The 16,462-nt window shown below is 43.9% G+C and overlaps 1 protein-coding gene across 1 annotated transcript; it reads right to left on the minus strand.

Moving 5' to 3' along the window:
- Positions 1-10,367: 10,367 nt before the first annotated feature.
- LOC147457241 (pentatricopeptide repeat-containing protein At2g33680-like) lies at positions 10,368-13,721 on the minus strand. The gene has a single exon (XM_086512189.1). The coding sequence runs from the start codon at positions 13,620-13,622 to the stop codon at positions 11,307-11,309; it is 2,316 nt and encodes a 771-aa protein (XP_086368315.1). The 5' UTR covers positions 13,623-13,721; the 3' UTR covers positions 10,368-11,306.
- Positions 13,722-16,462: the final 2,741 nt, after the last annotated feature.

The following is a 16,462-nucleotide window of genomic DNA, read 5'->3' on the forward strand; positions in this document are numbered from 1 at the left end:
CGGAAATTGGGCATCACCGACTTCCATCTAGGGGAAAGTTCTAAGCCCTATGATCTAACATTGGATGTGGCAGAGCAAGGACCGAAGATTACATGGCCACAGCTGCTACATCTTGCACCAAAAGTAAGGCGACAATGGTCTAAAATGGTAAGTACAAGACGCTCCAAAACAAAGGTAGCCGGAGCAATTTCGGGATGCAACATGGATGACATCCTTCCAATTGTCGACGTAAACATAAAAGGAAAGAGGGTTGGAAACACCTACATTGATGGAGGTGCACAAATCTGTGTAATGAGCAAAGCTATGATGCTTCAATTAGGGCTCGAGGTTGACAGGCCTTCTCCATGCAAGGCAAAGATGGCAAACAACGCAAAAGTAAAGTGTGTGGGTGTGGTAAGTGCCTTGAAAATCAAAGCTTTCAACACTGAGGTAGAGGTAGATGTTTTTGTAATGCCTACTAAGGGGGAGGGCTATCCACTAATTTTGGGAAGGCCATGGTTGATGGCCATGAAGGCAAAACAGGACTGGGGTACTGGCCTTCTACGCATGACCGGTAAGAAAGGGGAGACAATCTACTACGACATGAGGATTGGCAAGCAGAAGCAAATGAATCTGGAAACATCGGCAGATGAAACCACTAGCGAATCTTCCAGTTCTGAGGAGGAGACCACATCCACCAACGAAAGTGACAGTTCCATTGATGTGATGGGTATCATTATGAAGGATACACAAAGGGTAAGCACAACTGGTGATCCATCACCAAAAGGGCAACCCAATGAAGAGCAGAGCAAATCACCTAGCCTAGGAGGAAGTAGGTTGAAGGATATGTTGTCTACGGAATTAACACTTGAGGAGAAAGATAGTTTTTTGCAAATGTTGATGGGATTTCCTAACCTGTTCATTGACAACTATGAAAGAATCACACGCATTACAGTGGTGGAACATCATATTAAGCTGAAGGAAGGGGTAAAACCAGTTGTGCAAAAGCTACGACGACTGGGGGTCATACAAGAAAAGGCACTTTTGGCCGAGGTAAGGAAATTGCTGGAGGCGGGATTCATCTATCCTATAGAAAACTCAGAATGGGTGTCACTCGTAGTGGTGACGCCTAAAAAGAATGGTAAGTGGAGGGTCTGTGTTGACTACAAACCACTAAATGCAGCTACAAAGAGAGACCACTTTCCTCTCCCTTTCTTGGATGAAATTCTGAATGAAGTAGCGGGTTTTGAATGCTATACCATCTGTGATGGTTATTCTGGATACTTTCAAATACGCATAGCCTTGGAAGATCAGCTAAAAACCACTTTTATCACGCCATGGGGTTGTTTTGCATACAGGATTATGCCATTTGGTCTCACAAATGCACCTGCCACATTCCAAAGATATGTCACATATGTTTTTCAACCGTTCTTTGGAACATCCATAAGAGTGTTCATTGATGATTTTTGTATATATAGCTTCCGTATTTCACATTTAGAAAAGGTAACTGAAGGTTTGGCCAGGTTGCAGAGCCTAGGCGGGCAATTAAATGTGGATAAATGTCACATTGGGGAGAGTAAATTCATTCTACTAAGCCATGAAATTTCAGCAAGAGGTATCAACGCCGACCCAAGTAAGGTGTCCGCACTCATAGCCCTACCTTCACCAACGACCGCACGTCAACTGGTCTCTTTTCTACAGAAGGTGAGGTACTTAAGTAGATTCATACATCTACTATCACAACTTGTTCTACCACTGCAACAACTCACTCAAAGATCAACTTTCACTTGGGATGAGGAAAGTGAACATCACTACAACAAGGTAAAGGAGGTCTTAGCCACTTTGCCAACTATCTCACCACCTAAGTGGGATGAAAAATTCTATGTCACCTCAAGTGTTGGTGATGACTCATTGGGGGCTGTGCTACTCCAAAAGGATACGACGACATCTTTCATGAGGCCAATCTACTTCTCTAGTCGAATGATGACAGCAGGAGAGAAAGGTTTCACCCATGTGGAACACTTAGTCCTAGCTCTTAGATTTGCAACTACAAAGTTTAGGTCATATTTGCTGCCTAAGCAATTTGTGATTCTAACCACGGATGAAATATTTCCCTATGTTGTACAACACATGGATGTGTCTGCTAGAATTACTAAATGGCTAGTTAGTATGCAAGAGTTTGACTACACGGTACAGGTAGAAAGCACGACAAGGGCAAGTTTGGGGGGACACATGACCTGCCAAGTCTTTGAAAGGAAGGAGAAGCAATCTAAGGAAGGAGAAGTCTGATTACCTCCAGTACCACCAATGGTAGAAGGAGCATACTCTCTCTACTTTGATGGAGCCTACAAGCGAGCGTCCGACAAAGCAGCTGCAGGCATAGTGGTCTTTGACGACAAAGGGACAAAGGTATTTTTGTTGGGCCAATTGTTAGATTCGCATTCTAACAATGAAGCTGAGTATGCAGCACTAACCAAGGGTCTACAATGGTGCGTCTCGCAAGGTGTACAACGCCTTAATGTATTTGGGGATGCTCTACTTCTGGTAAGGCAAGTAAATGGAGCATGGACATGCAAGAATCCTAGTTTAAGGACTCATTTAAGTGGTGTAAAAACCTTGTTGGGTAAGTTTGAAGAAGTTCAAATACACCATATCCCAAGGGCTCAAAACCAAGAAGCAGATGCCCTAGCAAGTGAAAGACGTGTAAGTTGTGTCAAAAGGCTGGCACTAGGTCACTTATGCCTGAACCACAGACACCTATTCTCTCATATGGCCCATTTGAAAAATGGGGTATCGATGCCATTGGGCCATTACCTAGGGCCAACTCATGAAAATTCTACATTATCATGGGGGTCGACTACATGACTAGATGGGCAGAGGCTATAGCCACCACTAGAATCACAGCAGTAGAGGTAGCTAAATTTATCTACGAGCACATATGCTGTAGGTTTGGCACACCTTTAGAGATCATCTCTGATAGAGGGCCAGGTTTCAGAGCAGACTTGGTAGAAGAATTAATGCAGAAACTGGGCATTACAAGGAGGCACTCTTCACCATATTACCCTCAATGTAATGGCCTAGTTGAAAAGGTAAATGGAATGGTTTCTAAAATTATTACCAAGCAGGTAAACAATCATCCTGGAGACTGGGATAAGTATCTACTATCAGCTTTATGGGCCTACAGAACTTCATTTCGTACATCCTTGGGATTCACACCGTATCATCTAGTATTTGGTAAGGAAGCAATCTTGCCCATTGAAGTGAAACTACAAAGTCTCAGAGTAATGGCAAGCCAGCTTCAACAGCCCAACATGCATTTGAGAGATCACATCATCAACTTGGAAAGACTGCAGCTGGACAGAGAAGAAGCAATAAATTATTATGCAGCACAAGCAGAGCATAGACGGCTTAGCTTTAACGAGCGTCTCCGGAAAAAAGAATTGAAGAAAGGAATGTTGGTGCTCCGCTATGACAATCGCTTCGACACGCGCAAGGATAAGAAACTCCTACTCCAATGGGAAGATCCTTCCATCGTCAGGAAAAAGTATGCCAATAGAAGCTACCAGCTTATGGAGGCTGATGGAAAACTTCATAAAACCAGGGTAAATGGTTTGCGACTTAAACCTTATTTTCTTTGATTTGACCAGGCTCCACCAATTGACATTCCAGATGAGGACACACCATCAGCCGCCACCTCCGACGATAATGATCAAACAGATGAGCTAGAGACATGAATGCCTCTAGCCAAAAGGGGAGGGCTAATGATGGGGGCTTTTCACAAGCCAAGCTCCCATACCCCTCTTCTCTCGTCCCCACCCCATGAAAACCCCCTCTTAGGGAGGGAGTGATAAAAGGCATTGGAAAAAGTAAGAAAAAAATAAAGTATGATTATGTAAATATATAAGAAAGGTAAAATAGGCCACCTCATGCCTGCCTGGTAGCCCATCCCCACCTTGCCTCCTTTTTTCTTCACTGTTGCCCCGTCGGGTGTCCCTTTTCCTCTCCTCCACTCAAAAGGTCAACCCCCTCTCTCTTCCCCTTGTCCTTTCTCCTTTCTCTCTCCCCTCAAGCTACCCCACCTCTCACCAATAATGCATTATAACTCACCAATAATGCACCCTAACTCACATGCAACTTACCCTATCTTCCAAAATAGTATACCCCACCCCCTCTTTCTCTCTCCTATCATATCCCATGACCCAAATACCCCCCTCTCTCTCTAAAGGGCGCCATGTCTCTTGTCTTGTAGCTAAATAACCTCCCCCACACTCACACACACTCAGTTTCACTGAAAAAGGTGCCCACAGACCCATCCCCACCCGGTGGTTACCTGATTTTTCTTGTGTTCACACACATCTGCACACAGATTCACCTTTGAACACACTCCCCTCTCTCCCCTCTTGTAATTACTTTATTCTCCATGTCACCTCTCACTTTTTTTCATCAACCCATCTCTCTCTCATGAGACTGCTGTTCTGGCATATATATACACAGCCAGACAAGTGGGGCCCACAATCACATGGCCTATGTAGATAATGATTTCTTCATTTCTAAATTCTAGAATTTCTCCCCCCTCCTCCCCTATATAAAGAGGGGTCACCATCACACTAAACACACACACCATCACCAAAGAGTACACTATGCACTGTGTGTGCCTAGTGCACACACACACACCCACACCACCACCATCACCGCAATCACCATGCTCGTCTTGAGCATGACCTCTACACCCTTGGGCTATGGAAGATGAAGGGAAACTAAATGAAGGATGATGGCCATAACCCTCGTGCGAGTCTTCGCCATCAACTCCCACCTATCCGCCATGTGCTCTACCACGCTCTCCCTTCTCATTCCCCTACCCTATGCTCCCCATTTCATCGCCTTATTCTCTAAATAAAACTTGAGGTTTTGTGAGTATGTTTTCTTGCAATGTTTTGCCCATGTGAGGTGTGCGGAATCGCCACCTAGTCTTGTGTTTGGAGTGAGCTTGTGTATGTGTGAAGGGTGTGCGGATTCGCCATTCTTTTGTGGTGCCTAAGTACTAAGCCGCTATACCCCCTCCCTCACCCTCTCTCTCTCTCACTTGATCTCATTCCCTTTCCTCTTCATCATTACTCCCAAGCATCCATCTCTCTTGGATGAAAACTTTGTTATGGTGGTGTGTTGTTTGCGTCCTAGCCGCTGAAGCTAAGTGGTGCCCCCTGTTTGCTTTACCATGACAGGCTCGACGCGCTATTCGGTCCCCGGTGTTTTAGAGGCCGTCGGGGTTCGGGGTTCGGGGTTCGGGGTTCGCTTTGCTCCCGTCAACGTCTTTCTTTTGCACTAATAACACAGGTGAACAAAATGGAGATGAGCTAGGCCTAACCATGCCCTTCTCAACTAACTCATGCACTTGCCGCATAATCTCCTCTTGTTGAGCTTGAGAAACGCTGTAAGGAGGTTTATTAGGCGATGAAATTCCTGGAAGAAGTTCAATTGCATGGTCATCATTGCCTCGTTTAGGAGGTAGTTCACAAGGAATGTCGTCAATAAAATCATCTTGAAATCCCTTGAGAAAATTGGATAACTCTAATAGAGCTCTTTACTAACTTATTGAAAGCTTGCTTATATACAATGGATATGGTGTAACCCAACTCCTTTAGCATCTATGTATATATCTTTTTCCCTGAACCTAAAGTAGATTTGCCTTCAGGATTTGACATTGGCAGCCATGCGATCAAACCATGGTGCCCCTAGGATTACATCCTCATGCTTGAGAGGAGAGATAAAGAAGTCCTCCTTGTCCACATAGCTTTGGACATGGAGCCTCAATTTCCCAATCAAGGGAGTGACTAAGGCTTCTTGCCCCTTGAAAGTACCATCGACGGGTAGGACATCTCCCATCTCATAGACTTGGATGCCTAGCTTGGTGGCCAACTCTGTGTATATGAAATTGTGAGTAGAACCAGGGTCAAAGAGAATAAAATCATCATGTTCTCTTACCTTTCCCCAAGAATGGAATAGAGGAGATCCTTTGTGGTGAGGATCCTCTTCTTGGATTTCAACCAAGGTATCTCTAGGAGGCTCATTTCGTGTATTCTTGTGGGGACAAACACGATAGGCATGCCCTTGCTCCCCGCACTTGAAACATCGGTTATCTTTACGATAACGTTCAAGCTCTTCAGGAGAGAGTTTAGTTTTTCCTTTATAAACTCCCTTCTCCTTAGCTTTGTTGTTGTTGGCATTGCCTTTAGGAGACTTTTGGACATTGTCCTTTCCCTTGGGCTCATTATTACGTGGGCTTAAGATTTCTTTTAGCCCCTTGTTGGAAATTGATTCATGAAGCCACATGGTATGGTGTACGACTGCAGACATGGTGCGTGGCTTTTGGAAGTTGATATACTCCACCATATCTTTAGTTAAACCCGCACCAAATTGTTGTTTTTACTCTCCAAAATCCATCTTTTTGAAGACAGTGGCTTTGAGATGTAAGTCCCAAAACTTGTCTATATATTTGTGAATAGATTCGTAGGGAGAGAGCTTCAAGCTTCGCCATTCGGTGAGTACTTTGTCTTTGGAATCAGTAGCCAAAAATTGTTTCATGATGGAAGCTCTTAAAGCTTTCCATGTTCGTGGAGCTTGACCGTTTTCCCGTAGGCTAGACCACCATTGCCTGGCGGACTTTTGAAAATGCATAGCTACATGATGTAGCTTAGAGGACTCCGTGAAGCCCTCATCTCCAAATGCCACATTGAATTGTTGGATGAAGGACAAAACTTTGTCCGTAGCACCAAAGATGCCATCGTAGTAAAGAAAGAGATGTTCTTTCCTATCCTCTTTGAACTTTTTGAGCTTGGGACGACCTCTTCTTAGCGGCATAGGATTTCCTATGGACTCTTCTTTTTGGTGGTTCGAAAAGCTGCACCATCACTTTCTTCAGAAGAGGAAGAATTTGAGGAGGATGGAGAAGAGGGTGACCTCTTTCTCGCCTTTTTCTTCCCTTGTTCTTCCTTGTCTGCACCATCACCTTCTTCATAAGAGGAAAAGGATGAAGAAGATGGAGAAGAGGGTGACCTTTTCTCACCTTTTTCTTCTCTTGTTTTCTGTCATCCCTCTTTGAATTATGGTGTAGAGAAGTGTGTGATGGTCTTCTCCATTTAGGGAGTGTTTTGCCCGTCGTCTTCGTGGACCCATCTCCGCCGAGGTGGCAAGAGACTCACTTTTTTCTCGTTCTTTCGGTGGGGGCTCTACCATTGAAACTTGAGTTCTCCTTTGGGAAGGAGATGCGTCGTCAAGTAGTAGATTTTTGAGCCCTTCGTACGGATCCTCTTCTTCTTCCCTTATCGGAGAGAGGCCTCTTTTGGAAGTCTCACTAGGAGGCTTCCTAGGTACTCTCTCTTCTTGGTGGGGAGTTTGAAGAATCCCATGAGCATGTAGCTACCGTTGGACTTCACTTTGGAGGGATGGTTTGCCTATGGCTTGTTGAAGCCTAGAAACAAGGTAATTAACAAGCATAGGGGCATCATTAGAAGCCTGTTCATTAGCAAAATCAAAGCTATCAACATTAATTTCACTCTCTTTACTATTGTCAGCCGTTCTAACAACTTTTAGGTGTAAAATTTTTTAATGTACTTTGGCACTTCAAGCCCTAGTTGCTACTCCTCTTAACCCCTTTAGAAAAGCACTCAAGCTCCTGTACTCGTGGCTCGAATACCATTAATTGCAAGGAGTAGAAGAGAGGGTATTTCATCACCAAAACAATATCGGCTCCTGTCAAGCTTCTAATAGCTCAATAGTGGTTAAGCCGTAGGCAAGCCCCGTAGGACTCCACTATTAAGACCATAGCTCTCGACAGTGATGCCTCGTGATCTGCACAAAGCAGGTGCATTACAAGGCTGAAAATTCCCTATTCTACTTACTCAATTGCAATTAATAATACCAACCATTTATAGTTAGCTTGAGGACCTCTCTTCTTGAGCAAAAAAAGAGAAACCTCGTGCTCTGATACCAATGTAACATTGAATGATCTAGTAACTTGTGTATAGCGGAAAATAACATAGACATAGTGAGCATTTCATTAAGAATAGATTTTTAATGAGCATAGCAAGAGTGCTTGGATGGAGAGAGCAACAAAAGCAGAACACCTAGTTAGATAGGCATGAACAATACTTCAAAAAGAGAGAGAAATTAAGCTATTGACAACAGTTGAGGACCGGATTTACATGGAGCCGTCCCCCCCCTCCAAAAGGATTTGTATTATAGGTTTTCCCCATCAAAAGAGACATTTTACATTACAATACTTTGTGTTCCTTCAATAACTTGCTGGTGCAATGAAGATGGAAGCTTCAAGCACCAAGCTTACACTTGAAAACACAACATCAATTCCCTCATGGTCTCAGACCCAAGACCTCACACACCTTCAAAGATGGTGAGAGCTAGCGAGGTATGAGAGTAGATCGAGAGGAAGAAGGAGTATTCTTACAAGAAAGAAGTATGTCTCCTCACATAATCACTCTTAATAATAGTTTAGCATAGCTTAGTAATTAGCATGATAGAGGAGATGAGCATGCATTGAAGCTGGACTCTTGGTTGGATTTGCATCACAAAGCCAAGAGTTGTTGGTGTAGGCCTCCTTTCTCACAAGCTTGGAGTAGATGATGAGCTTTTCACTAAATCTTGAGAAGGAGATAGGTTTCTTTACTTCACACATGAGATTATGTGAGTGTGTGTGTGATAATGCCTTGCAAAAATCAGTCCCCCTCTCTCTCTCTCTTGGTCGACCCCTCTTGCTATTTGCTCATGTTGGCATCCTATTGGCCCCTGCAAAGCTTAGCCAATGATAATTAAGAAGCATAAGTGATAGCCTTGTGACCTGTGTCTCCCTTTTCCCTTTTGTGAGAGTTTTAGGTATTTAAATAATGCAATTAAACTCTCATTGGACCTCTTAATTTTTTGGCCAATAGGAATCAGGCAAGCCATTAGGCTGTTGAATGCTCATTGAACCCCTTGGGAGACTGTCCAATAGTCTTCTAGAGAGCTTACTTTCTATTGGTTCTTTTATCAGGTGTTTTTAAATGATTTAAACTAAATTTACTCTAGTCTAATTCTCATTGGTCCACCTCTATGGCCATCCAATAGGATTTGAGTGCACCTTGGGGGCAACTGGGGTAGGAAGTTGACATGTGTCCACTATGCCCTTTGTGTAAAGGGAGCTTGGAAGAGAGAGAGAGAGAGAGAGAGAGAGAGAGAGAGAGAGAGAGAGAGAGAGAGAGAGAGAGTGTTTTTCTCTCTCATCCCCTACTAATATAGCTCACCCCCTCCTTGATAGGGATGTGGAAAGACTTTTTAGTCATCCCCATGACCATCCAATTCCCCCACATTTTGGACATTGGACATTACCTTTAAATTTTGGAACCTTAGCATTTTGGGAGTCTTAATGGGCTGAACCTTAGGGTCTTTGAAGCCCATTGATGCACATTGCTCTTTTGTGAATGGACCCCCCTTTGGATCCCTAATTTCTCTCCTTTGGATCATTATTGTGACCGGTCTGCCAGCTTAACCAATATTCTAGCTTTTTCTCCCCTGGTACTTCCCCATATTAAATGATCAGTTTAACATGAGAAAATCATTTAGGAGAATTAGATAATAGTTATTATGACAATACACATGGCTGAACTGCTTTCATTTTTGTATCACTTGGTTGCTCCTCCTTCAACTTGGTGTCACCTACCTCCTCATCAATTGCCTTTCCCTTTTACAAGTGTAGCCTCTGTTGGCTTTTTGTGGTGGACATGGGTTGTGCAGGCATCTTCTCATCCCAATCAAATGCCTTCTCCAACATGGGTAGAAGCATGTGTTTGGGGCTGGTGCTCCCCTCCTTCAAAAGGGTTGACAGTCAAGTCTATCTGTCTTGCTCTCAGACAGGGGCTACTTCGATCAGTTTATGGAGGCATGACCCCCCCCCCCCCCCCTACATCCTCCCCAACCGGGAATGGTGGCTCAATCCCATGCCCGCTCGTGGCCTCTTTCTTGCCGCAAGCCTGTTTTTCTCCCCTTCTTGGTGCCATTGGGGTTGCAACACTTCTTGTTGCTCATCCACCCGATCCAAAAAAATGTGTAGCCAAACTCAAAGGGGGCCCCCTTGTGTGCAATACCTCGTTGCAAATAGCTCGGCAATGTTGTGGACAAGCCCCGTTCCCTCAGATTTTGCATGCAGAGTGCTCACATTCCCCCCTATTGCATATTCTTGCATGGCTAAGGACACCCTCCCCCCCAATCATGCACCCCGTGCCAAATCAAATCCAAATTCCTTCCATTTGCACGACTACTCTCCAAATACTACTATTAAAGGACTCCCTATCAAATATAACGACAAAATAGATGTCAAAATGGACAAAGTAGAGTGTACATTGCCAATGGATGACCTACCATGTCATACAACAATCATGATATTAAATTTCCCTTCAGAGAAATTGTTATTTTTGGTGCAATCCCTATAGTGTGATATGGGCTCTTAAGGAGTCCAAAACGTGAAGGCAGTAAAGCTCAGATGTTTATAATTTTGATTGAAGTTGTATTTTTTTGCATGTTACATGCATAACTGTGTTTTAGCATTCTACTTCACTTGTCCTGCATTTCTCCATATGTATACTTGTGGAGTTGATAATGCTACGTGTGAGACTTAGCAATGTGTGTTTGTGTAAAGAAATGAGTGTGGTTGGTAAATTAGATTCGTATGCATGTTTTATGTGTGTATGGTAAAGAGTGCTACATTGAGGAGTAGAGGACTTTGATCCCTCTATGGCGCATTTCTATTTTGTCTCACTAAGTCCTCTTCTCTAGTTTATGCCATAGAATTCTCATCTGTGTAGGATACCCCCATGCCTTAGGCCAAACAATAAGGCTCTCGAGTTGAATTTTGGGTACCTTCAAGTGTCTCTTTTAATAATGACAGCATTCCAACTTCCATCTCGGATAAGATTGCAAACCAAAAGGTAATTCAGAAACATTGCAGGCCAACAGTTGCTGCATAATATCATGTTTTCCATCATTTTACAAATCATAGATTATCATATATGGTTCCACAAATCTTGAAATCCTTATCACAAAGCTGCACTCGTGGGAAAAAATCCATTTTGTATCTTGGCCGGTAACCAAACAACTTGCATGTTCACAATGCTATATCTCTTTGAGATGTATGCAGGGTCTTATGATGGCGAGAAAGGAACTGTGCCCTTCTAAGCATTCAGACCAGTTTGTGGCACTCAACTCAACTTTGGGGAGTGCCCTTCCTCGACATGATATCCTCCAGCTTCTAATGAATACTTCATGGCTGTAAATCTTTTGTATCACAACACAAAAATCAGCACCTTATTATTGATAGTGGTCCACAAACTACACCCTAGCTGCTTCCATGCTTTGTTCTTTATTCTCCAGGCTTCGACTTCTTTGGCCTTCTCTAGCATGCCGGCTGCTGCATATATTTTTACCATTAAAGCATAAGCTGCTCCGTCACATTTATCTAGCTCTATTGCCTGTTCAAATGCCCAAATCCCCACATTCACATCAACCCATTTCCGGCAAGTGCGCAATAAGCAGTGCCAAATGGCAGGGTTTGCAGAACAAGGCATGCCTCGGATGACTTTGACTGCCTTTCCTAGGTGCCCACCATGTCCATAAAGGTCGACCATGCAGGTGAAACACTCTATATCCGGTTTCAAACCATACATGGCTTCCATGGTATCAAAAAGTTCTTCACCCTTTTCGATCAGACCCAGATGATTACACAGATTTAGTAGACAAACAAATGTCACCATATCTGGAAGGATGCCCTCACGCTGCATTTGCTCCAAACATTCCATAGCCTGTTTGTCTTGCCCATTCCGAGCATATCCTGAAATCAATGTGTTCCAGCATACAATGTTGCGAAAGCGAAGCTCTTCTAGGACACTTCGAGCCAGTTCAAGTGCACCACATTGGACATACATGTCAATGAGAGCACCACCCAATAGGATATCATGTTCCAGCAATCCCTGCCTTGAAACTTCATCGTGGATTTGCTTTCCCTTTTCAATGGCTTCAATCACAGCACATGCTTTCAAGATGCCAAGAAAGGTAACTTTATCTGCAGAAATACCCTCGTGTTGCATTTGTTCTAAACATTCCAAGGCCTGTTGGCCTTGCTCATTTCGAGCATAGCCCATGATCAAAGCATTCCAGCAGACAACATTGCGAGAGGGAAGCTTCTTAAGGACACTTTGAGCCTGACAAAGAGCGCCACACTGCACATACATGTCCACGAGAGCACAACCTAATACAATATCATGCTGCAGCAACCCTTGCCTCAAAATTTGGTCATGGACTTGCTTTCCTTTGTCAATGGCTTCAATCGCAGCACATGCTTTCAAGATACACACATAGGTCACGGCATCTGGACGAATGCTCTCATGCTGCATTTGTTCAAAACAATCTAGAGCCTGCTGGCCTTGCCCCTTTTGAGCATATCCTGCTAGCAAAGCATTCCAGCAGACGCTATTGCGGAAAGGGAGCTCCTCTAGGACACGGTGAGCTTGAGGAAGAGAACCACACTGAGCATACATGTCCACAAGAGCACCACCTAGTACAATTTCATGCTCCAACAACCCCTGCCTCAAAATCTCCTCGTGAATTTCCTTTCCTTTGTTTATGGCTTGGATCACAACACAAGCCTTCAAGATGCACACGTAGGTCACTGCGTCTGGAGATATGCCCTCATGTTGCATTTGCTCATAACATTCTAGAGCTTGCTGGCCGTGGCCCTTTTGAGAATATCCTGCGATCAAAGCACTCCAAGAGATGATATTGCGACAAGGAAGCTCTTTTAGGGCATTTCGCGCCTGGCAAAGAGCACCACACTTGGCATACATATCGACCAAAGTATTACCCAGCACAATGTTATGCTCCAGCAACCCCTGCCTTGAAATCTCATTGTGGATTTTCTCTCCCTTATCAATGTTGCCAATCACAGCACAGGCTTTCAGAATGCATGCATAGGTAAATTCATCTGGAGGAATGTCCTTGTATTGCATTTTATTAAAGCAATCTAACGCATTTTGACCCTGTCCTCCCCGGGCATAGCCCACTATTAATGCATTCCATGGGATAATACTGCTGCTGTTATGGATGTCGAGCAGTGCTTGCGCTTTTTTAAGTACCCCACACTTTGCATACATAGTAATCAAAGCATCGGAGAAATTCTTCTCGGCAAACCCCCTTCTCTGTAGCTCATCATGTATCCTGCTGCCCGTGGACAGATCTTTGGTCTTACAGCATGCCCATATAAGGGAGGGTGAGATATTGGCATTGCTGAGACTACTCACCGATTCGATGCACCGTTGCTCTTTGGCAAAGCCACACATGATCAGCTTCTCTTCAACCCAAGATGGGTTGTCGGAGCTGTCCGTCCATAAAGGCTCTTTCGTGAGTTTGTGTTGGAAGTCTGGTTGCCTGGGGGTTCGCTTGTGGTGGCGATTGTCCCACCACTTGGACGGATCCCTGAAGAATTCCTGCCATAAGCTCTTCGTGCTCGAGGACAAGCCCGTACCTTGCACCGCCCATCTGCATTGTGTACTACTTCCCTGAATGCTCGGAATCACAGGCCGCACATTGCGCAAACTTGCATTCATTTACAGCACGAAATTCCCATACCTCAAAGATTGCACTGCACGCCCGTTGGAAAAACTCGTTAAAAGAAGTTGTATGTAGTCGAGCCAAATGAATTAGAGAACTGAACTTTCAAGAAGTATTATTTCTCTCACTCAATCATTTTAAATCAGAAAATAGGGCTCATTACTTTTAGATATTTAGGCGAAGGCTGAGAGGGGAGAGAGGCCAAGGCACGTGGAGGCCATGCAACCTCCCTCCCTCTCTCTCTCTCTCTCTCTCTCTCTCTCTCTCTCAATAGTTTCCTATGACGTTAAAACTCTCTTCTTCTCTCTGTCCCAGCTGCCTACACCGCCTCTGAATCAAGCCCCATGAGGGTGGTTATTACAAGAAGGGTTGGTGTGCGCTACCTGCAGCAGATTGGAGGCCATGAGCGGGGTTTGTTTGGTGGATGAAGGGAAGGTGAAGAGCAGGGTGAGTAGGGGGCTGAAGGGCTGAGGGGGAGGGGGAAGGCAATGGAGCAGCCTGTGTCGTGCATGTAGAAGAGTTGCAGAGGGGGAGGGGAGAATGGAGCATCCTACGTCTCAAAGAATTACTCTGCGCACGAGAGAGAGAGAGAGAGAGAGAGAGAGAGAGAGAGAGAGAGAGAGCGAAAAGGTGGGGTCTAAGGTGTTGGGGGGAGGGGGGGAATCTTTAGAGGAAGTGAAGATTTTATTTTCACTTCTTCCAGTAGTAGAAGTACGGGAGACCCAATCTTTTTGTTGCTTTCTAAAAGAAACCTTAGGTTGTGTTGGGTTAGGGAGACTTTCATTGTTTTCAGTGCATGATGGAGACTTACTTTAAATGTTTATTTCACTTTCATTTCATATCGTGACATGTCTTGACTTTTTTTGCATTCTATTGCTTTAGAATGTTAAAGTGAAACTTCACTTGCATAATTCTAGTAAATTCTATGGATACACACACATATATATTCATGAGTTTTTTTAATTTTACATTTCATTTCACAACCTCACATGGCTTGATTTTTCTTACATTCTATAACTTAATTCTAGTCAATATTCAGGAAAGTCTCTTTTATTAAGCGGCCGTCGATTGAGTTTCCTTCCCACAAAGAAGCAAACCGGAAATACTAGAATAACTTTAAAATTTGTAAGATTTTTGATCCATTTTCTCACATATTTCACCAATTTTTCTTCCATTTTCAACCGGCTCAAGGCTAAGCTGAGGCAATCCTTTCTTGAACACTAATTCTACTTAAACTCAACCAAAGGATTTTATCGCGTTCTAATTATTTTAGAAAGCCATCGTGATGCTTTCACTTTTTTAATATGTGTTGGTGAGAATCGAGGAAGATCCCCTGTGGCACAAAAGGGAAGGGGTGTCGTGGGCCCTTAGGTACGTGGAGATCGACGCAGGAGGCACCGAGCGATGATGGAAGTGAGTTGAACAGGGACGCAGTGACACGGCACTATTGACGTGGGGGTGGTGGCAGAACAGTAGTGAGGCAAGGGCCAGACGGGGATTTTTTTTTTAGTAAAAAACTGGGCATCAGCATACATCATCGCAACACTGCTCGACTGATTAGCAGGGCTCCATGTGAGCTATGACTTCTCTGGGGTTGAGTTCGAATCCTGCAACCTCTTTCTGAAGGGTAAGAATACTAAGATGGAACGAATGGTTTAGGTGGGAGGAAGGAATGCCTCATGTGGAAGGAATCTTCCAAAGTAAATGAATAAATCAATGAACGAGCCAATAGGGTGTACCCAATTTTGAAAAAAAAAGTCAATGAGAGAATCAAGCACGATGCTGCGCAAGAGCTGAAAGGAAAAGAAATTGGGAGGGGGGGGGTTGTGTGTGTGTATGGTAGGTCTCCCCAATCAGGGAAAAAATAAAATTCCTTCAAATAGAAAGGGTGGATAAATTGGATGGTTGAGGAGTATGAAAGGTTCAGTTGTAGGGACGAATGGTTTGCATGGAAGACGGAGAAAGAAAAGGTTGGAAGTCAATTATGTCTCAAATAGGTAACGATGTTGCAAGAGCAGGAGAAGGGGTAGGAGGTGCCTGAGAGAGAGAGAGAGAGAGAGAGAGAGAGAGAGAGAGAGAGAGAGAGAGCATGTAGTGATATTGTAACGAGCGACTTTGCTTGTTACCTTCACTCAGGGTTTGAGTGAGAATTCAAGGCCTCGGGAGGTGAATGACCTCAATGCGAGCAAGGCATATGGCTAGGCCATGCGTTTGCTATCGGCATCGTTATTGTGAGATGCCAGCTTCTTGACGTGGTGTGATCACTTGTGTTGAACCAACAAATTCTTTGTATTCACAGACACTCCCTACAACGATGGCACAATTGGTACTTTAACTGATCCACAGTCGTACACTCTCTGTGTCACCCTGTTCCAATCTCATGACGAGCTTTGTGTCACCTTGAAGATGCCTTGTTTCACCGACGACGGACCGCTTATTAGAAATCTTTGAGTGTTTTAGCATTTTAATTTTTTGAAGCCATTAGGAATACCCTTTTAATTTTTAAGTAATAGGTGTGCCACTATAACCAAAACAAAAAAACGAATAGACAGAGTGGATGAGATCATTAATGTGGAGTGAATGTCTATGAGCGCACAAGACTACGTGCACATGATGTCTGTTCAAGCTTGTGAAGGCGTTGACCTTGTCAACCTGCAACAACATCTTTTGTAGAGCCCATTGCAAGTTTCTTGTAGAGGTTCTACAACCTATGAGGTCCTCTCCAACCAATTCAATTGAAGGCATTTTGATTGAACGAAGTTTGGGAGGGCAAAAGAACTCAGAATGTTTTTCTATGTGCCAAATTAAAGGTGAGACCTTAATTTTTTTGATCGAA

Source organism: Adiantum capillus-veneris, chromosome 5 (genome assembly GCF_014529385.1).
Source record: "Adiantum capillus-veneris isolate H3 chromosome 5, ASM1452938v2, whole genome shotgun sequence".
Lineage (NCBI taxonomy): Eukaryota > Viridiplantae > Streptophyta > Polypodiopsida > Polypodiales > Pteridaceae > Adiantum > Adiantum capillus-veneris.

Coding starts and splice junctions, on each gene's coding strand:
- LOC147457241 (XM_086512189.1), bottom strand. CDS start 13,622: ATGAATGCAAGTTTGCGCAATGTGCGGCCTGTGATTCCGAGCATTCAG.